Raw genomic sequence first — 27,141 nt, 5'->3', positions numbered from 1 at the left:
ATAGGTTTGCATCTCATAATATTAATGGATAATCAAAACAGGTTTAACACAAAGCAGAATGGGTCAGTGCTGTGGCTGAATGACCCTTCCAAAGTTTATATTGAAATTTAACTGTTATTGTGACAGTCTTAACGGATGGAATTTTCAAGTGGTGATTAGGCTATAAGGGCAGAGCCCCCATGAATAGATTAATATCATTATTTTAGGAGTAGGTTCATTATCACAAGTGCAGGTTTTTACAAAAGTGAGTTCAGCTTTCTCTTGTTCTCTGGCTACTTCTGGAAAGCTATCTGGCTCTCTCACATTCTCTTGCCCCTCTGCCTTCCACCATGAGATGATGGAGCACGAAGGTGCTCACCAGATAACAGCACCTTGATATTGGACTTCCCAGCCTCCAGAACTATAAAATAAATTTCATTTATTATGTCATGCCCACTCTGTGACATTTTGTGATAGTGAAACAAAATGGATTAAGACAGTCTGCCACATATCTTCCTTAAATTTCCCATTATTTTTATATGCAACAAAAATGTATTTATTTCTTTTTCTGTTCTCTTTTCCAGTATCTATCAAAACTACCTTCATAAATGTTAATGATAAAGATAAGACTATATCTTCAGAACACTGATATGAGGATAAGTTTCAAAGAAGATAGAGGAATATATCCTAAACACTTACTGACTCCCAGAATATTTCCCATCACATGTATTGTTTCCACTAGGTAGCATTTTGTCAAAACCACACACATATATTTAGAAATATGTTCACCTTTTGTATTCATGCTCTTATATCTGTTCCATTTTGATATTTTAGATGTTTTGTTAAAAAACAAAAAGGACAAACCAAGTAGCCTAATTCTTTCTTTCCTGGTTTGCCTTTAGATATGCTAGATATTTTATAAGGGTGTAAGGCTAGGATTCTGGAAAAAGGCTTAAATGTATAGTAGAAAGCATTTTCTATCTAATATTACAAAATTAAAACATTTGAAAGTTTAGAAATTCAATTGAAAAGAGGGAAAGATATCGAAACAAATCCCTTAATATCTTCAGAAGGCTTTCAGATAGTATGATTGAGGGATACACTGCAATTTTAAAAGACAATTTATATATCATCTCTGTGTTCTTCTCACTTCCACCATATCTAACACTTCATGTATTTTTATATATTTTGTGTATTAAATTACTTGATTTACACTGTAGATGTGTTGTTTTCTACTTTTAACACATCATTATGTATCAATTGCCTATTTGCTCACCAATAAAGTAAACAAACAACCAAAGGAAGAACACAATGCATGGCCTGAATAAGGAATACAGTATGATTCTTTACATATATACAAATGCTACTTTGCAGAAGGTCTCAAAAATTATTCTCTTTTCTTTTTATACCTTTTTTTGATCTACTGATTTACCATAGACCTGGCAATGAAATGAGGGCTGGGAAAGGCACTGAAAGAGGAAATATTGCCTAGATGACTACTCGTTTGTCAAACAGCATGAAGCAAGATTGCAGTTGAGTCAGAACCTGCCACTCTCTAGTGATGTATTAGCTTTTAATGTTTTAAAATAATTATAGTGAGGCCTAAGCCACTATATAAAACCACTATATAAATTCTAGTGCCATTAGCAACCCCATTTTTCAGAGATTCAATCAATCAGTAGTTCTGAGGAAAATTGCACCCATTTTTGCCAGTCCCAGAAGCATGAAAGTTCAAAGGGTAAGCGGCAGTTGTCAACAGGAATCAAAGTGAAATGGATCTCAAAGTGAAGTTTTTAATTTGGAATTTCTGAGGCTGGTTACTAAACTATGCCTTATGCGTAAGTATGTCATTAGTTCTAAAGGGTCAGAGAATGCCAATACATTTTCAATCAGTTTTAATGACAAAAGGGCCAAAAGTAAGTCTAAAATACATTTTTAAGCCTCCAAATTGTCATTTAAAACCAGCAACCTGTTAACCACCACTGGAGATTAGTTTTAAATTAAAATGACTTTATTGACATACATCAGATTTATAATTTGATGGAGAAAAAGGGAATCATTTAACATTATGAATCTAGTCTTACAAAACAATATCAGCTTTCCTAATTTTGAATTTTCTCTTCTTCCATAATTTTCAGTTTCACAGAGCTCTTATGCTTAAGTTCTTAGGCGGGTATCAAAAAGATTTGAAGATTAAAATTGATTCTATTCTGATTTCTTTTCAACATATTCTTTTGAATAAGAGATTTAAAAATGGTAAAATAATTTTTCCAGGAAGTTCTTACACTTTCAATTTAGAGTCTCTGGAGTCACTGAGTTAGGGACTTGAGTTAACTGATGAGCAATAGGAAAATCAGGAAACAAGGTTATTTCGCTGGGCTGAAGCAGTAAATCAAAACCATGGATGTAACAAAGAGGAAGTAGGGTCAGGAAGGAAGGGGATCAGGGTGAAGTTGCAAAACAAAACAAAAAACTTGTTAAACTCTGGTCAAGATCAGAGAGTTGGAGACTACAAAGCAAAGGTCAGGAAACAAAATATGAAAGCCTCTATTTGCTAAGCATTTACTAAGGCATTATGCATTGTTTTAAGTGTTTTGGAAGTGTATTCTTAATTTCCACAACAGCCTTATGGTGTGACTAGAAAAGCAATACTGGGTTTCCTAACCCAAGATGAATATCATAGAGGAGTGGCAAATAATACAATATATGATCACAGGCTATCATAGGGAAGGGAGAAAACCAAGCAGGGAGTGACATATGTCAGAGAATTTAGGAAGCCTCCTGGTGTCTCAGCCTCACAGTACATGCACCACTTCTTCCACCAAGGGTTCTGATTTATTATTTCCATTTTGTTTTCTCCCTCTATTCTTCTCAATGACTAGAATAAATAGGTTTAGATCATGGGCTTCCTACACTAAAAATTTAGGGCAGGTTCAAGCAAATAAATTTAAAACAAACAGAATAAGGGTTTATCTGTAAGACTCAGAAAAATTCCCCATTATTATTTTGAGTTGGAAATAATTTACTAAGACCAAATTATTTAGATGGTTCTAAAAAGCCGTCAACTTAAAACATAACCAATGTAATTAATTGATGATCTTGGAAGATGTAAAGAAAATAGAAGGAAGGTGATATTGCAATGAGAAGATATTCTAATGACAAATACATAAGAGAAGTAATAGGTGAATAATTCTGTCCTCAGAGTTGTTCTAGGAGGCAGGCTGTGATTCTACATATCTTTTTTTTTTTTTTTTTTTTTTTAATTATTATTATACTTTAAGTTCTAGGGTACATGTGCATAACGTGCAGGTTTGTTACATATGTATACTTGTGCCATGTTGGTGTGCTGCACCCATCAACTCGTCAGCACCCACCAACTCGTCATCTACATCAGGTATAACTCGTAATGCAATCCCTCCCCCCTCCTCCCTCCCCATGATAGGCTCCGGTGTGTGATGTTCCCCTTCCTGAGTCCAAGTGATCTCATTGTTCAGTTCCCACCTATGAGTGAGAACATGCGGTGTTTGGTTTTCTGTTCTTGTGATAGTTTGCTGAGAATGATGGTTTCCAGCTGCATCCATGTCCCTACAAAGGACACAAACTCAACATATCTTAACTTCATGTTCTTGTGATAACTCAACAAGTGCACCTGTCATTTCTCTATTTTAACAGTAGTATATAAACTTCTAATTGAATCATAAGAAAATTCTAAGCACTCAGTATTGGAATTATAAATTGTTTTTATATTTTCTTTTTTAATTACTTAGGCAAATAACTTTTTACATAATCTTACATATAATAGATTATATGCTAGTGAACAGCTTTTTCAATGTACAAATTGTACATGCAAACAAAATGGTGAGTTACTTTTTTGCTTTCCTTTTCCCTAAAGGCATTCATTCACCCTGCTTCGCTGCATAAATTTATTGAAAATAGAAAAAAAATATGTATTTGCTGCTTTTTCCAAGTTTCACAGACTTAAAATTTTTTTCTATGCACATATGGCAATACATAAGAGATTCTTACAATATTTGAAAATTCAAGCTGCTATTCAAAAAATAGACATCTCGGGTAGTTTTAATGTGAAGATATTAACTGAGGAAGCAATATGAATTAGTTATAGCCTTCTTGCAATATGTGGTATCATTTTATACCTTTATAAACACCAAGAATACACATATAAAGGTTTGAGCTAAATTTCCGTCTGCCTTTTGTCTGTGTTTTTAACATTTACATTATCAGTAACAAATTTCAAATATTTTTGTCCAAATGATTTAGGTAATTTTTAAGGTGTGCAGAGTTCTCATGTTTTATGTCCAAGTAGTTTCAACTGTTTGAATATATTTAAGCTTCTTCTCAATATCTAGTGGGATACAGTAATATAAAGCTGAATTTTACATTATTTTAATTTACTATTACTTTTCTAAATAAATATTTTTAAAGTCTATTAAAACTTACGTGATTTTAATTGTTGAAATGTAAAAATACGAAGTATGGTACAATGTTTGGCTGAAAGTATCATGTCTTAGATGTATACACATCATTTAACTCAGAAGCTACATACCTAGGATAGTTCCTTCAGAAAATGACCATAGATGTGCACAAAGATTGAACCACTAGAATGATTATTTATAATTGTATAGACATGTAATAATAAGAAAGTTGGCAAAGAAATATTTATGTATACACATACAAATAATACAGTCTTATATAGACAATAAATAATGCTACAGAAAAAATAGCTAAAGAAAAAAATAGTTGTCAAGGATGTACTAGTAATTTAATTTTAACAGCATTATGTGCAGTATGAAACCACTGTTGCATACATATTAATATATTTACGGTTTTTTGACACCCCTTCAGGCACTAAGTCCTGTCGTGTGTGTTTCTGCTTTATTCTCTTTTCTATTCCTTCTTCCGTTTTTGTGGTGGTAGTGGTGGTTGATTTTCCAGCTTTGCATTCCTTCAGCTATTCTGCTTCGACAGTCTCATAACCTTCAAATCATGCTTCATACTGTCTCCAAACAACCCAGTTTTAAAATATAAATTTTATTGGGCCAGTTTTATGATGAAACATCTTTAATGAATATCTATCTTCTGTAACATAAAGTCGATTTTCTTTGTGTTTTACCTGAGCATCTCTGTAATCTGGTCTTTCTCCAGAACATTTTCTCTGGTCTTATCTCCAACCTTTGTTCCATTCATATGCAAAAATGGCATCCTCACAGTGTTTACCATCTTAAACTTTGAAATGTCTGGAATACTCCCTTTCCTCATTTTTATCTGATAAGTTTATCTTTTAAACTCAGGATAAATAAGGAGAATATCTACCACATTGACCATTTAGCTATGTGAATGAAATGCTCTTATTGTTGCTTTAAATAAAGGAATTATATACTCAGTAGTATTTCATATTTTTAATGTATATGGATAAAGTCTAATCTAACATTTCTTTAATTGTGGTTAAAAGTTATACCCTGAGAGATCATTTGCTGTTAAAATTTTAACTTTTTTTTGAGATGGAGTGTCATTCTTGTTGCCCAGGTTGGAATGCAATGAATGGCGTGATCTCGGCTCACTGAAACCTCTGACTTCTGGGGTCAATGATTCTCCTGCCTCAGCTGGGATTACAGGCATGCACCACCATGTCCGGCTGATTTTTTATTTTTAGTAGAGATGGGGTTTCTCCATGTTGGTCAGGCTGATCTTGAACTCCCGACCTCAGGCGATCTGCCCTCCTCAGCCTCCCAGCACTTTGGGAGGCCAGCACGCTTATAATCCCAGCACTTTGGGAGGCCAAGGCAGGTAGATCACCTGAGGTCGGGAGTTCGAGACCAGCCTGACCAACATTGAGAAACCCCATCTCTACTAAAAATACAAAAATTAGCTGGCGTGGTGGCATGTGCCTGTAATCCCAGCTACTTTGGAGGCTAAGGAAGGAGAATCGCTTGAACCCAGAAGGCGGAGGTTGTAGTGAGCTGAGATTGCGTCATTGCATTCCAGCCTGGGCAACAAGAGTGAAACTCTGTCTCAAAAAAAAAAAAAAAAAAAAAAAAATTGAATTCAGGAGAAGAAATAACAATGAATAAAGTAATGAATAAGGAATATGTCTTAAACTTGAAAAATATGTATAATCTTGAGAATAGTTTCAAGCTAAAATTTCCACATTTCTCTGTGTAAAGGGTAAATTTTCTAGCAAACACATCTTGATAACCAATTACACACCAAATCAAAGATGAAAAGTACTAGATTAGCCAGTTGGGACCTCTGTAAGCTTCATTTGAGTCTTCAAATCCCTCAGACCTGTTAGAGAATTTGCACCATCACTTTTGTTTTTGGTAATTTAGTCAACTAAAAACTGAGGGATAAAAATAGAAAGTGAGTTATGGAATGCAACAGTTTCTGAAATGCTTATCTTATGAAGAGACAGTTTAAGAATTGAAAGATAATGGGTTTTCTCCCCGTTACAGCCTATCTATAAGCAGCAGCATAGCCTCTGTTACTTTCAGAGGAAATTATCAAAATATCATCTGCACAGAAGCAAACGAAGGAAAGAAAAGAGTTTTCATAACAAAGTTTTATCTGTGAGGTTTGTTACATTTTATTTCACTAATGCCAGATGCTCCCATTTAAAAATTAAATCTATATTTTAATAAAGGAGAATATCTTCATTCCACTAGGCTTTTCTCATTCCCTCACTTCCTTTGAATTCCCTGATTTCAAATATTTTTAATTATATTGCTAAAAGATTTGTAAAATAGAGTAGACAAAAACGCACATCTAACATTGTTACTTGTTTGCTTTAATATCACTAAGAATGAGTCACATTTTACAATATCATAAAAGAAAATATAAAAATGTACTATTTTACATGAAAATGGCTCTTAAGACTGTTTAGCTAATACTTAAAATTTAAAAATAAATTCATAAGAATATAGCTTGTAGATGTTTGTTTTTGAAATCATACACTTTTGGTTACTTTCTGCCATCTGTGCATTGCACAATATTTGTTTTTAACTTTGTTAATTAGTGTTAGAAAGTTTATGAAACTACACGAAAAACCAGGGAGAGATAGTCCCCTAAAGGAGAAATAAGATATATGTGTGCATATACACACACGAATGTAATATGTTAAGTTATAAACTCACAACACATCATGATAATATTCATTTGGTAAACAGAATTATCTACACCTTAGATATAAACTAGTGCAATTCTTCATAGTTTTCTTAGTTGATAAGCTCCCTCAATTTAATGATAGTCTCAGGTAATCACAGATTTGAGGATTAAATTGCATTGCTGTCAAGTCTTGGAGTGAAACAAGTAAGCACAGCCAGCTTACAAGTTTGACCTCTGCAATTATTGTTCATTTCCTAAGTTTCCCGGGTGTAAATGCATGTTAAATTGCCTTTTAGTGCTGGGAATGACTTTTACTTAGCCAAATCACTCTCTTTTGGTTCATCAGTTAAATATGTACCGTATATAATTTAGTAGCAAGAAAGTTACTCCTTCCAACTTCAAAGTGTCCATCCTGGACACTGTATGTGGTCAGATTCAATATCTTACACTATTATAAAAATGTGTATGTGTTACTAAACTAGGCTTTTATATGCTTATCCTTTTTAATGAATTATTCAGATCATCAAATATAATTTTCAACTTGCTTAACCTAATTTAAGTCAGCATTTGTAGAATGTCACTTGGGTCAATAACAGCTCAGAAGAAAAAAATTAAAAATCAATGAACATCAGAGTGAACATTTTAATTTTCACTTTTTAACCTAAACCTTTTCCTGTATTTAGAAGATTGAATATTAAAGACCCATTTAAGGATATTTAGTTTTTCAGAAGTGTCACTAATCTATACAACTATTTGCAATAACTACAGGGGGCCAGTTGCACTATTTCCTGTGTCAACAGAAGATCTGACCTTGTTTTCTCGATAGCTTAGAGATTAGGTGCAGCCCCAATGGAAGAATTGTACATCATTTTCAAAGGAAGGTTTTCTGAAGGATAATGCTGAGTTTACAGATTCCTACTGTGGTTGAAGCTAGTGTCTATTTAATCTTTTACTCCAGATGGCCTTTTGTGACCAAATGACTGCAAATTTAAAAATCAAGACATTTTTAAATGGAAAGAGCTGGCCTTGGTAAGGAAGATTGGAGATAGAAGGTTATTCTTTTTTTTTTCTGTGAGTGAAACAAAAGAATGTACTGCTATTATGAATGTTAGCAGATTTTAAGATCTTTATGGATAAATAGAAGGTATATATACATTTTAAATAAATAAAAATAATAAATGCAGTCAATTTAATTTCTTTTCAGGAAGAATTTTCTAAAGAGAAAGCCTCGTTTAATTCTACTCTGAAAGGCATTATTAGTAGATTGATTTGATGTAGCAAAGAATTTTTTACCATATATACAGATGTATATTTCTTACCAAATATATTTCAAGTAAACAGGTAAACTAATTTTGGGAAATTGCATTTATTCTTCCCAGAAAGAAAGTAGGCTGACTGAGAAGAAAAAAATAAACTGAAAATGCTTGCACTTTTGCTTTCTCTCTGTACCTTCTCTACCAAAAGGACCAGGGAAGATTTCTCAGAAAAGAATGGCCTTCTTCAGGAGTCATCACTACAAATACAGCTGGGAATGAGATGTATCTCTTGATTTACTTGTTAACATGTGTTCCAAAATGGCTAACCACATGTGCCTGATCTGCAGAGTAGGAAACATTATGGCTGGATCTTGGAGGTAAAGTTTTTAAAATGTACAATGACTGGTTGTATTTTGCAACCAGCATATATCTACCTAAATAGGTGTACATTTGTATACCTATAAAATACAGTCATAACTCCTTTAGATATAAATCTATATTTTTGAAGCAAGTATTAAATCCTTAAATATGCCAGATGTGGAAAATAGGTCTAGAAAAGTTTGTCAATGCCTTCCATTACAATTACATATTTGTGTAAATGTTTGTCCTGTCACTTCTCTTCTTAAAGCACTCCATAATTCTCCATTCCTCTCAGAGTAAATGGGAAAGTCTACAAAGGTCAATCTTATCTGAACTCATGGACCTCTCTGACCTCACCTCCTACTAAACTATCCTTCTGGCCTCTTCAAGCAGAAACTTTGCATCTTACACACTTCCTTATACCTTATCATCTTTCCTCCAGGTATCTATCTATAAAGCGTATTCCTTCCTATCCTTCAGGATTTTGTTCAATATCAAAGTCTCAAAGAGGCTTACTGCAACAAATTGAAAATTGTTAACAGTTCCATACATACTTCCAATTCTCCTTACTGTGAACTACTCTTTCTATAGCATTTGAGTTCTGATATATGTAGTTTATTTATTTATTTATCATGGCTATTATTTGTTACCAGTCTCCCTCTACTAGAAGATGAGCTCCATGAAGGCACGAATATATATGTGTTTTTCTCACAAATATAGCCCCAACAGCCTGAATAGTGCCTGGCACATTACATACACTAAGTGTTGAATGATCTTTAATTTAGACACAAAACACTAGGTTCTAAGATATATAATATATGCTTAATGTGAAAAAATGCTTTTCTCAATTTATGAAACTAAGTAAAATTTGTTCAAATGACTGAAGGGATATGTATCACATAGGAATTCAGACAAATATTTTGGGGCTCTTATATATTCATTAAGATGTCTGATGAGTTTAGAAGAAATGATGCAATATGATTCTATAAGTACAAACTTGTTTTCTCAGCAGAATAAACTGGTCTTCTGGAAAGGTAACAAAGACATTTCACTTATTTCAAAATATGACGATGCACGCATGACAAGTTTAACACTTCCTTTGTTTAAGACAGCATTAAATAAAGGAAGTTTATTTCCAGTGTAAAAATTAGTGTAGTTAATTAAGAGAAAATGTCAATAGAACTTAACAGTGTCACAGGATAATGGTTCCTGCTGCTAGATATATGTCAAGAGAAAGATAAGTAAGGATAGAGTGATTTATGAAGCAGTGCAACACTGCAGGCAATGCATTTCTAGAGGATTATAGCACTCCTTGGGTGGTGATATAAGGCAGAGGACTAAAGGCTAAGTGGACTTAACCCTTTAATCAGTACAACAATAACACAGAAGCATGGTACTTGTGGACAGTCCCTGCTGATATAGCAAAATTACTTTTATATTTAGAAGAGACTATAATGGTATCAAAGAGGATCTAAGTTAGAATAGAATGCCATCAACAGTTCCTTATAGCTTTGTACATAATTATGTGAAGAAGCCATACTATTTTAAAATTTAAAAGCCAACAAAGCTTGAATCACCTTTATATGAAATACAGACTTCTTAAAAATTATTTTAGGCAAAAATTGGTTGCTGATTTAGGAACTTGGTCATTGTTCTCAGCAAAATCAGTATTAAAACAATATTTGGAAAAAACTTCTAAAGATAGTTTTCCTTTTCAACAATTTTAATAGTATAAATTAATTTATTTTCAGATTGTTTATATTAATTAACTAATGTCAAAGATGGTTTAAATCCAGAACCAACTTTTGCAATCTGGCATGGCATGTTCTTCGCTTCAAACTGAACTCAGAATACTATCATGAACTTTGATTTTTCTCAGATCAAAGTCACAAAATTCACTTTTTATTGAGAATTTGTCTTCAGATCTGGCGTGGTATATTTTAGTGTTGCAATAACATAAAATTGTGGGAATAGATACTTAACAAGATGCTTTATAACTTTCTTATATGTTAAATTGTATTTCATAGGTATTTACAATACGTATTACATTTAAGTTTACAATGAAACCAGAGTTCAGTAATTCTGTTAAGCTTAACGGCTTTCTTTGAATCCATATTTAATGTAGGTTATGTTTATATATAATTGACAAGATTGTTTTTAGTTTTATGAACATATTAAACTATCAAACAGTTATTAACATATTTTAAAATTATAAAACATTTTAGTTTTTACTATTGATACTGATGTAGGAGGTGGGATTCAACTCAGAGGCAGAGCTCAGACACTGAACCAGATTGAGGACTGGCTAAAACAGGGCCAGGGCAGAAGCAGCTTATAATCAGACATGCCCACCAGCCTGTCAAGTCAATTTACCATCGCCATGGCGACGCTCGGGAGTTACCGCCCCTTTCCATGTAATGACCCAGTGATCCAAAAGTTACTACCCCTTCCCTAGAAATTTCTGCATGAACTCTCCCCTAATCTACATGCAATTAAAAGTGGGTTATAAATATGACTGCAAAGCTGCCCTGACTTGCTACTCTTTGCCCAGAGGGTAGCCTTGCTCTACAGCGGCAGTGGTAGAGCTGTAACAACACTGCCTCTTCAATAAAGCAGTTTTCTTCTACCTCTGTCTTGCCCTTGAATTCTTTCCTGAGCAAAACCAAGAACCCAGCAGGCTAAGCTCCACTTTGGGGCTTGCCTGCCCTGCATCAATACTATGAGAACACCAAAATTAAAAAAGAAATTTCATCATCATCATCATCATCATCATTTTAACTGGAAAAAGCCCATATAGTTTCAGACTGCTATCAGTGGCAGTTTGTGAACATTGCTTAGTTTAGAATAATTAGCCTTCCTGTAATGTTTATGCTTAATATTGTGCTATTTTAGTTGCAAACCTCAAGATATAATTCCCAAAACAAATCCCTAAGTGTACTGTTTTTATACGATATTAATCCCCCCAAAATCTAAGTCTTTATGAGACCCAAAGGATTTACTATATAAATTGCAAACATCTTGAATCACAACTTGTAATTCCACTCAATTTGGGTTCATTAATTTGTATTCCTGGCTATAGTCTATCATAAAAGCACGTAGTAATGACACGCTTAAACAGGGAAAAATGTTTTTGTAGTTTTTCATATTTGCTTGAATGACATAAAGTTATTGTGAGTTTATTAGCATATGGTTTTTACTATAAACATTTTCATTAGCTAAACAAGTTTTCCTAATACGTTTCCTTATGCTTGATTACACTATGCATTTTTAAACCAATGCTTATTTTCTGGAAGTAAATGGTGAATATAGAAGGATTAAACAATATGGTTGATTCTCTCTCTTGCTGTGGCCTTCAGAAACAGTGAGGAAATAACTACAATGTTCTGTGCCTATTTTATGTTATGAATACAGTTCTAATAGTGTTATATCCATAAGTTCTTTTAATTTTCTCAAACACCTGATGAAGTCAGTAATTATTATCTGGGGAACTGAATCACCTAGAGGTTAAAAAACTTGTCAAATATATAGCTAGTAAGTGGTAAAAAATAGGATTGTAAACTGAGCTGTCTCTCAAGGAAACACAGAGACATGAAAATAGTAATTTAATTAGATGTTTCTGTTACTGAATCATACACTTTTATAAACTAAAATTTTAAATAATCCGACACTCTATTGAGGCAAAGATCAAGTGAGTTATTTGAACAATTTGTGTCTTCCTTTGTGACTAGGTAAAAAATTGGTTCATGGTCTGTGTTCCATTCTTTCAGTAACACAACTTAGTATGTATTTGACCCAGTTGCAGTGTGCTAAATAGCAGGATATCTGTGAATTCCACGCTCGTGGTGTCTTGTGTTTTCTTAGCATGATAATTGTGATTTTATGATGGAGTTGCATGCTTCCTAGTTTGTGTCACTTGTATATTCTAAGCTCCATGAAAACAGCCATCATGCTTATTCACCTCTGTGACTAGTTAAATAATTCTTGTTTAATATCCAAGTTGGTGTTTACTAGGGAATGAAGAATTTAAAATAGTAAAGGCAGAAGATATACTTTTAGGACGTGCTAAAGTAGAGCTTAAACAGTGGATATAAACACTAACTGCTAGAAAACAACTGAAGCAGACAGAATAAACTGTGTAGTGATCCCAAATGGATTGTTAATTTGGAGTCTAAGATACAGAGCTGTAAATATAAAGAGACTCTATAAATTTGGAGTGCAGTCAAAATCAAAAAACAATTTTATGTGTCTACAGTGTACTGGTGGGTCATGCATTTATCTTTTCTAAAATTTTGACACAAAAAAAGTTGCCATAAAAATGTAGTTCACTAGCAAGTGACATTGATATATATAATGAGGTACATAATGTGTATTTCTACTTCTCTATTACACATTGAAATTTTTCTGCTTTATAATTGTGAAAAACCATCAAGAAAAGTTTGTACCACTTTCAAGGGTATTTAACAAAATGTCATAAGGACTTTATGACAAATAATTTTTTAAAGTTGACAATGGAAATTTTAAATACACTATCATGTCCATGATAGTTGGGTTATAAGGATGCATTTTAGAGATAGGCTAAATGCTAAGAGTCTTAATTTTCAAAACATGTTGACTTTGTTTTTGAAGGCTCTGGTCAGTTTCCTATGCTTTAAAAATATAGCCATCATTATTAAACCTCTAATTACATATTCATATACAAAGGGGAAATGGATTCAGGTTTGGGCACGTCAAACAGAAACTGAATTTTCAAATTTATATTTGAAATACTTTAAATGATGTTCTGTACCACCACCTGCTGTCCCTTGAGCCCAATACTTTAACTTAGAGCAATGCTAAATCAGCTCTAGGATAAATTTATGTTGGGGACGTTTGTTCCCATTTTTATTACTTAAGCTGAAGGAAATTGTAATATGGTACTGTAAAAACACTGAGTTCTACTCAGATGTCAGATACTACTATTTTAAAGAATCTATAGCACCTGCTTGTTCTATCATTTAAATTTAGATTTAAAAATAGTTTCTCAAAATCACCCTTCAATTTTTTAGTGTCTCTTAGGAAACAGCTTCTTTGTTTTGTTAAATACTAAAATAGTACTTTTAATTATGGAACATACTCACAGGTAGTTCAAAGGAGTTGATGTTGATTGTGCTAGTTCTTGTTTTATAAGCAGAAATATGATTTTTGCCTCATGTTCTTTGATTTATTTTAACTCTTCAAAAGCCCGGATGAACATGAGAAAGGATTTTCTGACTCAGGTCATGAAGAGTCTGTATTAAGCTAAATAATTTTCAAGGCCATATAGTATGCATATAGTTCATAGCATAATTGCTTAGGAGTTCATCACAGTTCATTGGGAAGGTAAACCAATGCATTCACAGCTTAAAATCATGGCACTGTTTTCCAGTAAACAAATTACTGTTGACTATTGGTAGAATTTGAACATTCACTTTCAACATGAAAGTTCAACCTTTTTTTTATTAGTTGTGAAGAAGTGTGTGATAAAAAGAAAGAAAATGGGCACCTTGACATGTTTTAAATCAGCATGGGGAAATTCTCAGGTGGATGTGACAGCACTCAGAATGCATTGTGGTCCCTTTATTAAGGACTGCCAATCACAATTAACAACAACAAGAGACATTGTTTAAGCCTAAATAAAAATTATGGAGAGCCATTTTAATTTAATACCTGTAAGAACAGAATGTAGAAAAAAACCTGTCTTTGTAGTCGAGTTAACCTGTCACGAGGAATTACTCTCATTTTTCCTCTGTTCACAAGGGTCAGTAAACCACAGAGCTAATCAATGTCATTTTTGTTATATTCAAATTGAATGTGAAATATTAGGTAACAATATAAAGAAATGGCTTTAGCTACTGCATTCCAAGGCTTGAATCCTTTGAGAGTTTGTAAATAGGACATTGGTAAATTTCATATATTTGATATCTATACTATTAAAATTGATGTCTTTTTGAGTTATTCTTCTACGCAAAGTTTTAAAGAGATGGTCTCTCAACAATCTCTTCTGTTGCCTAATTCAATAGAAAAGAATGTCTGATTCTTCTTTTTGTGGATATGAGAAAGTTGTATTCTGTATAATAGTGTGATCCATCTGACAGTAGGAAGAACTCTTTATTTTCTTCCAAAAATTGTCCTGGGATTTCAAAATCAGTGGGTTGTCTTTTATGTTAACTCTTGTGCAACAGCATCAAATTATTTTCAGTATTTCTAACACTCCTAAAGGCCCGCTTTCTACTCATCACTAGCATCTGTGGAGCTATTTGATGTTTAAGAAAACTACCAAAGGAATTTTCCTTCTTTATTCTTTTCAATAATTCTGGCTGCTCCTCTCATCAGAAATGGTTTATTTTGATCTCAATTTGGTTAAGATCCATTGGTGTGATGTTGAACACTCCTGCAAGGACTATGTCTTTCTTATTTAGGGTCATACTCAAAGCATATAGGCCAGGCATGGCACATAGCATACTCAAGAAATATTTATTAAACCCTAGTTAAGAGTTATTCCTTATTTTCCTTTTGCTACTCATGTTCCTGACACATTGTTGGTGCTTAATAAATGCTTGCTGCTAAATAAACATATATGTAGTTGCTTCAAATATTTTACATGACTAGAAATATTTCTGTTTCCCATAATCAGACACAAACATCTGAAGATAACTCTAAAATTTCCCTTTGCATATAAACAGAAAGCAAATTACAAACAACTATTTTTGCGAAGAAGTCAATGATGTCCCCTGGAGCCCAGATGATAGAAAGAGTCACTGCCAATAAACTAAACATAAGAGACTTCTAAAAATCAAATCCAATTTCCTTTAAGAATATTAATTGCAAGGAGATGTATGTAGACACGGAGATAAGGGAGGACATAAAATGACAACAAAACTTGTATAAAATTGGTCTCTCATTCGTGCATTTTACAACCTAATTCACAAGCTCTTAATGTTCCAGCGAAACAGATGTACTGAGTTTATCTCTATAATGGACCATACTGCTTTTGCACAGTTGGATTCCCTGAACTATTTTTCCGGAATACTTTGAAGTTACAGATTTTTTAAAATGTCAGGATTAATAAACAACTCACATATATTTAACATTTTTCTGCTTTTAGCTGTCCCTGAACTCTTTTTTAGAAATCTGTCTGATAACACATGAAATGCCTCTTTATCCCTATTCAATCTGGTATAGTGGCTCAATGAAGACTGCAATTCTGAAATAACAGCTGTACTTCCTCTTAAAAGACTGTATTTTTATTGGAAATTATCACCAGTTCCAACTCAGTTGCCTATACATGGACATTGTCACTGATTGATTCTCTTTTCCATAGGGTTTATAAGCCTTTTCTTAATTTATTTTTAATCAGAGCATAAAGATGCTTTCAGTATCTTTTAATGAATTCACCTTTTCATTGTTAGCAAGTGGAAGAATAGCAGCTTTTCAAAGATGAAGTAGCTAATCATATGCGATTCAGCATTATCTGTCATTATAATTTGTATAAATGTACAATCAACCTACAGGCTGTGCAACTCATTTAAGGGAGCAGTGGGATAGAAAGGTATTTAACATATTTATAATTTTTGTTATCTGTTGCATGTTTATAGAACTAGAAAAGCATGCTAACCATATGGGTAATTCTATTTATTTTTTTTTCTTGGGTGTGCTCCAAAATTTATTGAAATTTGGTCACTTGGAGGAAGAATTCAGAAAGCCAAAAATATTCAGAAAGAATTCATAAGCATGTCAACATCTTCAAAAAAGGCTTCAACTAAGAAGATGACTTACTTATAAACTTCTCCTCTTAGCTTTTTACAACAACTCAGTGGGGACATTACAAATAAATTTCTTTTTGGTTTAGTGAGTTTTAAGTCATTTGCGGACAATTTTAGTATTTTGTTTGAGACTATAATTTAATAAACAAAATATTGCAGTTAACCTCCATGTTTTATTTAGTTAAGTATTTAGCATCCATTCTTTTAATTTATCAATATGAATTTATTAAATGCCTAACATGTACAAGGCACTTAACTATAAGCAAAGAGACTACACAGATTAAATAGTACACTATCCTATATTCAAAGGACTCAGGTGGAGACATGTTTAAAAAAAGGAATTATACTATGGTTGATAAGTACTATGATAAATACATCTTGAGGAGTGTAGGAGATGGTTCTCAATCCCAGGAAAGACTTCTTGAAAGTAGAGAAATAAAAGAAAAAATTAGAGGATGAATAGGAACTTGCTGTATAAAGGCAGGGAGTGGGAGTAGAGTCTAATCAGGTTGGTAACAAAGGCACTCCAGGAATTGGAAAAAGCAGATGCAAGGTGAAGAGGTAGGAAAGAGTCTTGTCTTATGGTCAGGGACAAAAACCAGTTTGGAGTAACTGGGCAATTAAATGTGGGGCATGAATGATAAGAGATGAGAACTGAGCGTTGGACAGGAGTCAGGTGATGGAATATTGTTTATACTCTGAAGAACTCAGACTTCTAAACTGCAGGCATTGGGAAGCCAAAAAAATATCTGAAGAATGGGAATTATGTGTTCATCTTTCCATGGCATGGATAACTTGGGTATATATGCAAGTATGTGAATCGTATATTTGCAGGAGACAACACTGGAAGAAGAAAGACTTATTATAAGACTCCTATAGTTCAGGTGAAAAATGAGGGAGCCTCAATCTAGGTGACAATCTAGGTGACAATCTAGGCTAATCTTTCTAGATGAGAAGAGATTTCCACTTCTAGAAATATTTAGTAGATAAAATTGACAGGACTTGATCATGGCTGGATATACAAGATGAGAAAGAGGAAGAAATCAAAAGTTATTTTCAGTTTCTAACATGAGTCTGAATGGTTGGTGGTGGATCAGCTGGAATAGAGAATGTGAGAGGCTAAGAAGGTTCAAATTATAAAATGAATTCCATTTTTGGCATGTTCAAATTTATGGTGCCTCTGGTATAGTCAGAGAGTTGCCTAGGTAACAGTTGAATATACAAATCTGAAGTTCAAGAATAGATGATGTAGATCTGGGAGTCATCAGCGTATTGGCAGTTGTTGAAATCATGCACTGAAAAATTGAATAAATGGGAAGCAGTAAGATGAAAATAGAAGTTAATTATATCTAGCTATATCACCTCCTATTTCTGGTCAATGCTCATGTCTATCAACATCCTTGTCATCCTTCCTTATTTATTCACAACTTTGACACATGGCTCAATTTCTTTTTCTCCAGTCTAATCCAAACCATCATTACAGATGGTTCACCTAACCCTTTAATCTCTCAGTTCCTTAATCAGCTTTGAAGTCCTTCACCAACTCTTAACTTTTGGAATTTGTATTCACATACCTACAACTTGTTCTCGTCTATTACATTTCAAAAAAAAATTAGGCTTAGGTGTCCTATTTTATAAATACAGGCTCCAAAACTCATTTATAATTACGTTTTCACTCTTTTCCTGTAATATTACTGAGACCTCTACTACTCTCTTCTACTACTAACAATTCTATCAATTTTTTTTTGAGATGGAGTTTCACTCTTGTTGCCCCAGTTGGAGTGCAGTGGTACGATGTCTGCTCACTGCAACTTCTGCCTCCTAGGTTCAAGCAATTCTCCAGCCTCAGCCTCTGGAGTAGCTGGGATTACAAGTGCCTGCCACTACATCTGGCTAAGTTTTTGTATTTTTAGTAGAGACAGTGTTTCACCATGTTGGCCAGGCTGGTCTCGAACTCCTGACCTCAGGTGATCCGCCTGCCTAGGCCTCCCAAAGTGCTGGCACGCGCCACCATGCCAGGCCTACTCTATCAATTTCTACTCTTAGTTTTCATTACATTTACATTCTTGGTCCTTCTATTTATAGTTGTTCCATGTCCCCCACGACCTACTATTTCAATCATTATCTACATCAAAACGATCGAAAATAATTTGTCTTGTTATCCCTTTTTCACATATGCCTAACTCTCTGCAGCTGAGTTTAATTCATTATGTTTTATTTATTCAGTAAACACTCATGTGACACTTATATAAGTTGTATCTAAGAACTTCACGATTTTAACCATTCATTAATTCTCATAAAAAACCCTTGAGGTGGGTACATCCAGGATGTTTTCTGTAAGAGGAACTCACACCATCACACAAGTTTATGACTCTCAACCTGGAACATAACATTCTTCTTTAATTGGCATGCTTTCTGTGGAGAAATCAACCACCATACTGTGAGAAAGTCAAACTATCCCATGCAGAGTGACCTCATGGAGAGGCCCAAGTGGAGAAAAAGCTGAAGCCACTAGGCTGCAACCCACATTAACTACCAGATATGTGAGTGAAGTGAACAAGCCTTTGGATGATTTTAGCCTCTGGACTCTGAATTATCTAGCTGAAACCTCAGACATCACAGGGCAAGGACAAGCCTTTTTTGCTTCAATAATAAATTTATTGTTAAATCCAACAAAAACCTTTCAAGCCTTAATTTCATTTGATTCTTTGAAATGTTTAACACAGTCAACCAAATGTATACCACTAGCTGCTCTGATTTTCATTTGTGCATTTCTAGTCACTCCTTATGAGGCACCACTGAGCGCTCCTCTACCCATTCCTTTCTTTAGAGCTCTATCCTAGGCTTTGTGTGGGCCAGGGGTTCTCAATCAGGAATTTGCAATTAAGAGCAACTACTCTGTGTGATCTCATTCACTCCCATGTCTTCAAAATTTCCTACATTCCAGTATCTCCTAAATATATATTAAGTCCAGATGTCTCTTTTGTGCATCTGACAAGTATTTCAAACCACTAAGCACACATTAGTAATACTCTTTTGAATGTTTCAGAGATAGCTCAAACTCAATGTGCAGCAGAATGAACGTATCATTTCTCCTGTCATATACGTTTTTTTCAGTTTTATTTTTTCAGTAAATGAGATCAACATCCAATATACATAATTTTCTATTCAAAAACCTAGGATAAAACTTTATCTCCTTTTTTTTTTCTTCAGCACTGACCCCACACCACTCTATAGCTAATCAAAACCTACGGATTCCATTTCATCAATACTCTCCTTTTGACTCCCAAAGCTACCTTACCTTTGAGCAAGCCACACCAACTCTTTGCTCAGTTATTACAACAGTCTTTTAATTTGTCTCACTTTTCACAGTCTGTTCTTACTGTGAACACTTATCAATCTGTTCTCTACATTATAACTAGAACATTTCTAGAGTAAAATTTGAACCTGTATTTTCCTGTTTATTATCTTTAAATATCTGATCATTTCAAGGATCAGTTCAAACTCCTGATAACAACAAATGTAGCTTCAGCCTCATCTTTACTACTTCCCCTTTGCTTGGACTATCTTAATTTCTCTCTCACTTCTTGCTCTGAAATTCCATCCTAACCATTTATGTCTCTTTTTCTCCATTCACCTTCTTCAAGAAGCTCTTTCCATAGTTAACTCTGTCTCTCTATATAAAGTGTTACTTTTAAAAGCCTTCTCTGTGACATTAACATATATTAAGCTCTTCTACACCTATGTTCTCCTAACAGTCTATGCTTATCCTATCACAGAACTTTCTACCCACAATTGTAATCCCGTGTTTATACATTTGTGTCTCATTAGACTTCTGTTGTGGCGCTATGATGGCCAAGACCCTCTTGCTCACCATCATACACTCAGTTCTTAGCAAAGTTCTACTTAGTGTAGATTAAATATTTACTGAGTTAATTATTAATGAATGAACTAAAAGTATGAAAAATATACAGTAACAGGTCAACTTAGAGCCCTGGATATGGAAAGGTAGAGGGAAAAGCATGCTTATAAAAGGTTTAAGGGCTAGATTAGAAGTGGGCAAGTGAGATGAAGGTTCTAGACTAATCTTTGATTAGTTAAATTAGAATAGAAAAATGAAGTTTAATGGAAGGTCCAACAGAAAACAGTAATAAAAAGTAAGATGTTATTCAGAGTTGTAAGTATTAGCACAAAAGTATAATGTCTCTATTGTAACAAACATCTCTCCTCTTCAATATATGTGTAGAGCTTGCAAGAGACTATCAATTTTCTTACTATTTCATTCTCTATGAGGCAAGTCTCAAGTAAGGAATGCAATAAACATTATTCTATTTTGAAACAGTGAGAGCCAAATAATTAATCAGACAAGTTTTAAGAGTTGGGCAGACTGGATATTAAATAACAGAGCAATGACATTCTCTAGAAAATAGTGAAATTGTAAGTTAAATCACCAGTAAAGATTACATATCAAAGTGAAAGATAAAACATAAAATTTCTCATCAGTCTTAAATTAACCAAAGTCTTTTCAACACCAATGAATATTTTTAATGTGTGAAATAATGTCTCTGAACAAAGAACAAATCCTAACATTTCTTACAAATGTAAATAATTAAATAGTACCTTCTGTGGTAGTAAGTAGTTTCATCCTAGCAAGACTATTTCTCAGAAAGTCAGTTTGGAGAGAAAAATCGGATCTTGATGTTTTTTGTGAGCTTTACCTCTGACACTCACTTTTGCCTTTGTTGATGAAATTGAACTTGCATCAAAAGACAATGAACCATTATTGCTGGAAACCTGGTGTGTCTGAGATCCACTAGGAGGGAGCAGGAAATGTTCTTTTCTGAGCATTGCTGTGAGGACCCTTTAGAACACTTATTGATGTCAGATACAGAACCTTATTAACTAAATACATGGCATTAGAAACATCACATTCTATTTTTTTTTAAATACTAGAATGTAGTTTTGCTCCTTACCTTGTTGTACAAAAGATCCATACACAAACCACATGGAGTTGTAGAGAGTAGTAGACGTCATTGATCCCATTTGTAACCGTGGGGGATTAAGCCAGTTCAAGAGGTAGACCAGTAGACCCACCAGAAGGACTGTGCCAGCAATGCAAGCCCATAGAGAGAGGTCAAATGGTGCAAGACAGGCAAACATATCCACTGTCTTTTCAGCCCTTCGAAGTAGTACCCCCACTGAGTAGTCCATGTAACGTGTTGTAAAGTCCACCACATTCTCACGGTCAGGAGTGATGGTTAAAGCAGAAATCCCTATGTCGGCTCTCTGAGAAATTGAAAGAGAAAGGAATACATTAACAATGTGAAAAACAATTTCATTTGTGCCACTTCAGCTTGCCTCGAGGAAAAAAAACAGAGGCCTCAGGCAATATAAATCTTTTTATATAAACTGAAAAACACTGCAAAGACTTCTTACAGAAGAGCCACGTGTAAATTTTGAATTTCTTACTGAAAATCTTGCCCCATCAGAGTCAGACAAATTACCTTGTTCCTATTATCAACACATGTAAAATCAGTGAAGAATATTTCAGACACAGATTACACAGGGAGAAAATCATCTTTTTTTCCTGGGTTATTTTTATCAAAGTCATCATTAATAGTAAAGGAAAAGCTTATACTGGAGAATCCTTTCTAGGAACATGTTCCCAAGATATTCAACATGTTCTTAACATGTAAATTATTAGGTGGATTATTTAGAAACTTCAACATGGCATTTTACCATTGGTTTATATTTCTCGGCATAGAAATTTATATTATTGGGCTCTAAACAGATTTGTTAGTTTTTACAGCACTAAGTTGTCTATGCCAAAGATCACTAACATGATTGTATGGCATAAACTTCAGAAATATTTTAATGAACAATTAATGATTTAAAAAAGATAATTCTTGGAGTAATAATCACTTTTTAAATGTGTCTTCTTAGATTCTCAGTGATAGCACTAAAATTTACTATTTTACTTATTTAAAATATGACAGAATCTCAGTACAGCAGAGGGTAGATGACTTTACATTTAAATTGCATAATATGATAATACATATTTAAATATCTAAAAGATGTATCTTGTTTGAAGTAATGATCTTCAGCTGTGATCAAAGCTGCAGGATGTCCCTTCCAGACAAACACAAACACTAGTAAATTATTTTTTAAACATTTTCTCGTTATTTTCTTTTTAATTGTTTCATGAAAGAAGATAAAACTTGTTTTATGGCTTTTGGGGACAAAAACCAAGAAAGACACGAAAAGTAACATGCCCAGTAGAATGCTAAACCAACTTGGATGAATCTAGTCTCAAAGTAATAATGCTTTTAAAAATATTCTAGCTAAAGGTAAGCAGTGTGGGTATGTGTATGTCTGCGTGTACCAAGTTCATATATATTTGTTGCTAGGCCCCATGTTAAGTATTTAAGGATTTTTTTTTTTTTTTACTTAGTCCTTACAATGAGCTGTGAATTACGCATTTTCCTCTCCATTTCATAAGTGGAGAAACTAAATCTTAATTTTTTTTTTTTTTTTTTTTTTGAGACGGAGTCTGGCTCTGTCGCCCGGGCTGGAGTGCAGTGGCCGGTCTCAGCTCACCGCAAGCTCCGCCTCCCAGGTTTAGGCCATTCTCCTGCCTCCCGCCTCCCAAGTAGCTGGGACTACAGGCGCCTGTCTCGTCGCCCGGCTAGTTTTTTGGAGAAACTAAATCTTAGAAGTTTAAGTAACTTGTTCAGATCTCAGCGAATAAGTACAGAAGCCAGATATTAAAGCTACATTTTTCTTATTCCAAAGCCTGTGCTCATAATCATTTTACCATATTGCAGCTATCATTCATTTTCCCAATGAATCATATAGTAGGCACTCAGGATAACTGGTTCCAGGAAAATTTTTATATTAAAAGAGTGTGAGATTTTGCTGTTTAAACTGTACTATTTACATTATAACCAGATCATATTAGTATATGTACCATGGATCTACAATTATTAACTGAATGGCATCAAACTTAATAACACTGTATGAAAATGAACTTGCAGAAAAATATTGCTTTCAAACTCATATATTTAATTTTATAGCAAGATACTGGGAATTGGGTCTTTTCAGATGGAAAATCTAACCTGGATGTTTAACTCCCTTGTCCTGTCTTTTCTGAGCTTTGGTTTGTCTATTTGTGAAATGAATGTAACTGTTCAGTATCATTATTGTGAGCTGACTCATTTATCTTGATTTTAATGATGAATAAATAACTCTCTGAGATTCAATTAGGCTCTCAGAAGATGCATTTACTTTTTCAGGCCATTAAAGTACTATGGATCAGTAATTTACTAATTGATCACTAGTGACCCAAAGCATTTAATGACTCAACCAAAGTCAGAAAATTCCACCTGAGGAGGAATTTACTGACAACATGTTGATAGTATTTATAAAATGTTCATAAATATTTTTCTAATAAATAATTACATGTTTTACTTTTAAATGATTATAAATTAGAATGGTTACTGATTTTAATAATGGATACTTCTAAATCTCACAAAGTGAATTTTTAAAATAGAAGACAAATATCTAAAGTTTTTTATTTAGGAAAAGGGAGCTGATTATTTGCGTGTGCTAAACTATTTATTAAATTTAACAATTACTTGTCATATATCTATAAACAAATTCTTAAATTCTGGTCTATTTTCAACACTTGGCTATTCTATTTTCAAGGAGAAATTTCTAGCCTCCCTGTGGAAGGCATATCAGAATCATATAATTAACTTTTTCCAACAAATACACACACACACACACACACACATTCTCTTTTCTGTCTCTGAGTTTTGTATAGTCCTTCCTAAAGAGGTGCTTCACTCCATCCTTCAGAATCAATGATACAGCAGAACACTGTAATGGATAATAAGTATGTGGTAGTCCTTCCTTACATTAGAGGTGCTGCACTGAAGCAAAATTCTAAAAAAGGCCAAGGACCACTAATTCAGAAAGACAGTTCTAAAATTTCCTAAATGTCAATAAACAACATAACCAGAAATAATCAAAGACAACGATTTATTCTTACCCTTAAGTTTTTATTTATTTGGTCAACTCACTTGTCCACTTTTTACAATGACTTTTCACATCTTTACTCCCACTGTTATTACATAGAGAACACAGAAGATGTGAGATTAAAATTCATACTTATTTCTACGTTCCAACCTATAGCCCATATGCAGTCTACTCTATTTATCTGCTTCCACAATACAGGAGCTGTCCCCTTTCCTAAGACTAACCTTCCATCAGTAAATGTATCAACCTCCTATTTAAGTCCCTGTCTCATGCATTCAACATCATCCTATTAACTAGATATCCCATTAAAAGATTCTTTGTTTCTTGCTAAAATGAAATCAAAGAGATTGAGCCCTTCCCTCTACCCTCTGGTTACTCCATGTTACCACCTTTTCTCTCTATATATCCCAGTCACTCTGAGAAGACTCTTTTTTTCCCATATTGTTGGGTACCCTATTCCTCATGGAAAAAGTACTTCTTAATTACTGTATTGTTGAACATAGCAGATATACGTCAAAGCTCATCTGATCAGGTCTCTTGACATTTAGCACTGATGATCTCTCCCTGCATCACAAAGACAACTTTCCCTTGAATTTCATGACATAACATGCACCTCTTTTTCAGTCCCTTTTTCAAGTTCATGTTAGCAGTTCTCTGGACTTGGGCCTACATCCTTTTCTCATTTGAGCTCTTCTGTGTTCATTACTGCTATTGTCCCCATCTACACATGATTTACAAATGTATATTTCTAGATGTGTATCTGAGCTCTGGGGTCTAGACTGATTTATTCAACTACATAATTGACATTTCTGCTAAATGACTCGAAAATACCTCAAATTTAACATTTAACCTAGCCAACATCATACTCATGATATTCAGCCAGTCCTCTTCCAACATCTGCTTTAATGAATGGTGTCTTTTTACATAAGTCATAAAACTTGTTAGCCTCATTGTCTTCTCCAGCCTATGCCCCCTATTAAATCTATCACTATTGATTTTACCTCCTGAGAATCCTAATATCCATTCATTTCTCTACTATTTCCAGCTTTCATCATTTTCCTAGGCTCCAGCTCCTTGTAAGACTACCTGAAATCTACCTTTCTTCCTCTTCAATCTCCCTATTGTAGCCAAAGTAGTCTTTCTGTAGAGCAAATCTGATCCTGTCTCCTGCCACACTTCAAAAATTTTCAATGAATTTGCATTGCTCTTTGGAGAAAGATTAAAAACATGGTCTACACAGGTTTAGGTAGGCTATCCTCCAACCTGCTTTAACATATTCATATTGTACCATTTTCCCTTCCAGCAGTTCTTCCTGATGTATGGTCTTTGTACATGCTATTCCCACAGTCTGGATTGACCCTCCTGAAACTTCAAGTAAATGCTTATTTATATATTATTTGTCAGTTTGATTTTCATTTTCACAGGGAAGTTACCCACTATCTCTTTGACTGGAACAATAATTATTATTTACACTATCAGAAATTTACATCCATCATTTTACCAGTCATTATGACAGCTGTAATCTTACATATGTTTATGTGATCTTTTTGATAATGTTTGACTCCTCCACTAGGCCATAAGCTCCATGAAAGCAAGGATTGTGACTTTAAAAAAAAATTACCTATCACATTTTCTGGCATAGAATTCATGGTCAATAAATACTTGCTATGAATATATGAATAAATAAAGATGGAGCCCCTACTAAACTTACATTACCTAATTATTATAAATCTTTTCCATCTTTTTGTCTGCATTCCCAACAGAGAGGTATTTAAATAATAAAAAGAAAATAGCAATATGAAAATTGACTGTTTTATAGCAATGATAATAGATTAATATCCTGAATAATTATGTCAATAATTAAAGTAAGGTTCTTGATTTATCAGTATATTTATGCTTACATTATTTGCAAATAGCTAAGATAATTAGGCATCTACTATAGTAAATTCAATATATTACAAAATATTATATGTCAAATATTTAATGTAAAATGACTATTTAAATTTTGATTAGGACTAGCACTAAAGCTGGAATATAAATACATTTTAAAAATTATTTTAATTATATAGTCATAATATTTTCCTTGAGAGAAGATATAATAAGATTTGCATTCTCTCAAGTCATGAAAAGGAGATGGATGGATTATACAATGGAGCATGATTAATAAGCAATATAATCACTGAATCTTAGAAGCTTAGAGAAATTGAAACACATCTACTCTAAATTTAATCTGAAATAAATGATTATATGTAACAACTAAAGATCTAATTTATTCTTGAATATAATGCTAAGAACATTATATTGGTAAGATTAAATAGTGATGCATTTAGTTAGTGCTTGCTATATACCTATATACCAAGTGTCATGTTACGTGTTTTACATGCATTATTTTAACATAACACCAAGTTCAATTGCTTTTTCTAAGATGAAAAATTTGCATTTGAAATATTCTAATTATTATAAAACTTTGATTTTATAATGAATTAATACCTGCTTCCTTGTACTCCTTATTAGATGTCTTAGTTTTGTCATTCATACATTATGTTATCATTCTAAATAGATCTGCCCTATGACAAGCTTTCAAACCTTTCCCAAGATGTGATGATTTT

General features: G+C 33.6%; 1 protein-coding gene across 2 annotated transcripts in view; it reads right to left on the bottom strand.

Annotated features, from left to right (window-relative positions):
* The window catches only part of GRID2 (glutamate receptor, ionotropic, delta 2), a 1,517,061-nt gene that overhangs the window by 284,160 nt on the left and 1,205,760 nt on the right, over nucleotides 1–27,141 (bottom strand). For both annotated transcript variants that reach the window (XM_011932743.1, XM_011932751.1), the window contains one exon: nucleotides 21,469–21,781. In XM_011932743.1, coding sequence (XP_011788133.1) covers nucleotides 21,469–21,781 — 313 coding nt within the window. The remainder of the gene's footprint in view (nucleotides 1–21,468; nucleotides 21,782–27,141) is intronic.

The sequence above is a fragment of the Colobus angolensis genome, unplaced genomic scaffold, assembly GCF_000951035.1.
Source record: "Colobus angolensis palliatus isolate OR3802 unplaced genomic scaffold, Cang.pa_1.0 Scaffold123, whole genome shotgun sequence".
NCBI lineage: Eukaryota > Metazoa > Chordata > Mammalia > Primates > Cercopithecidae > Colobus > Colobus angolensis.
This window is presented reverse-complemented; position numbering and strand designations above follow the sequence as displayed.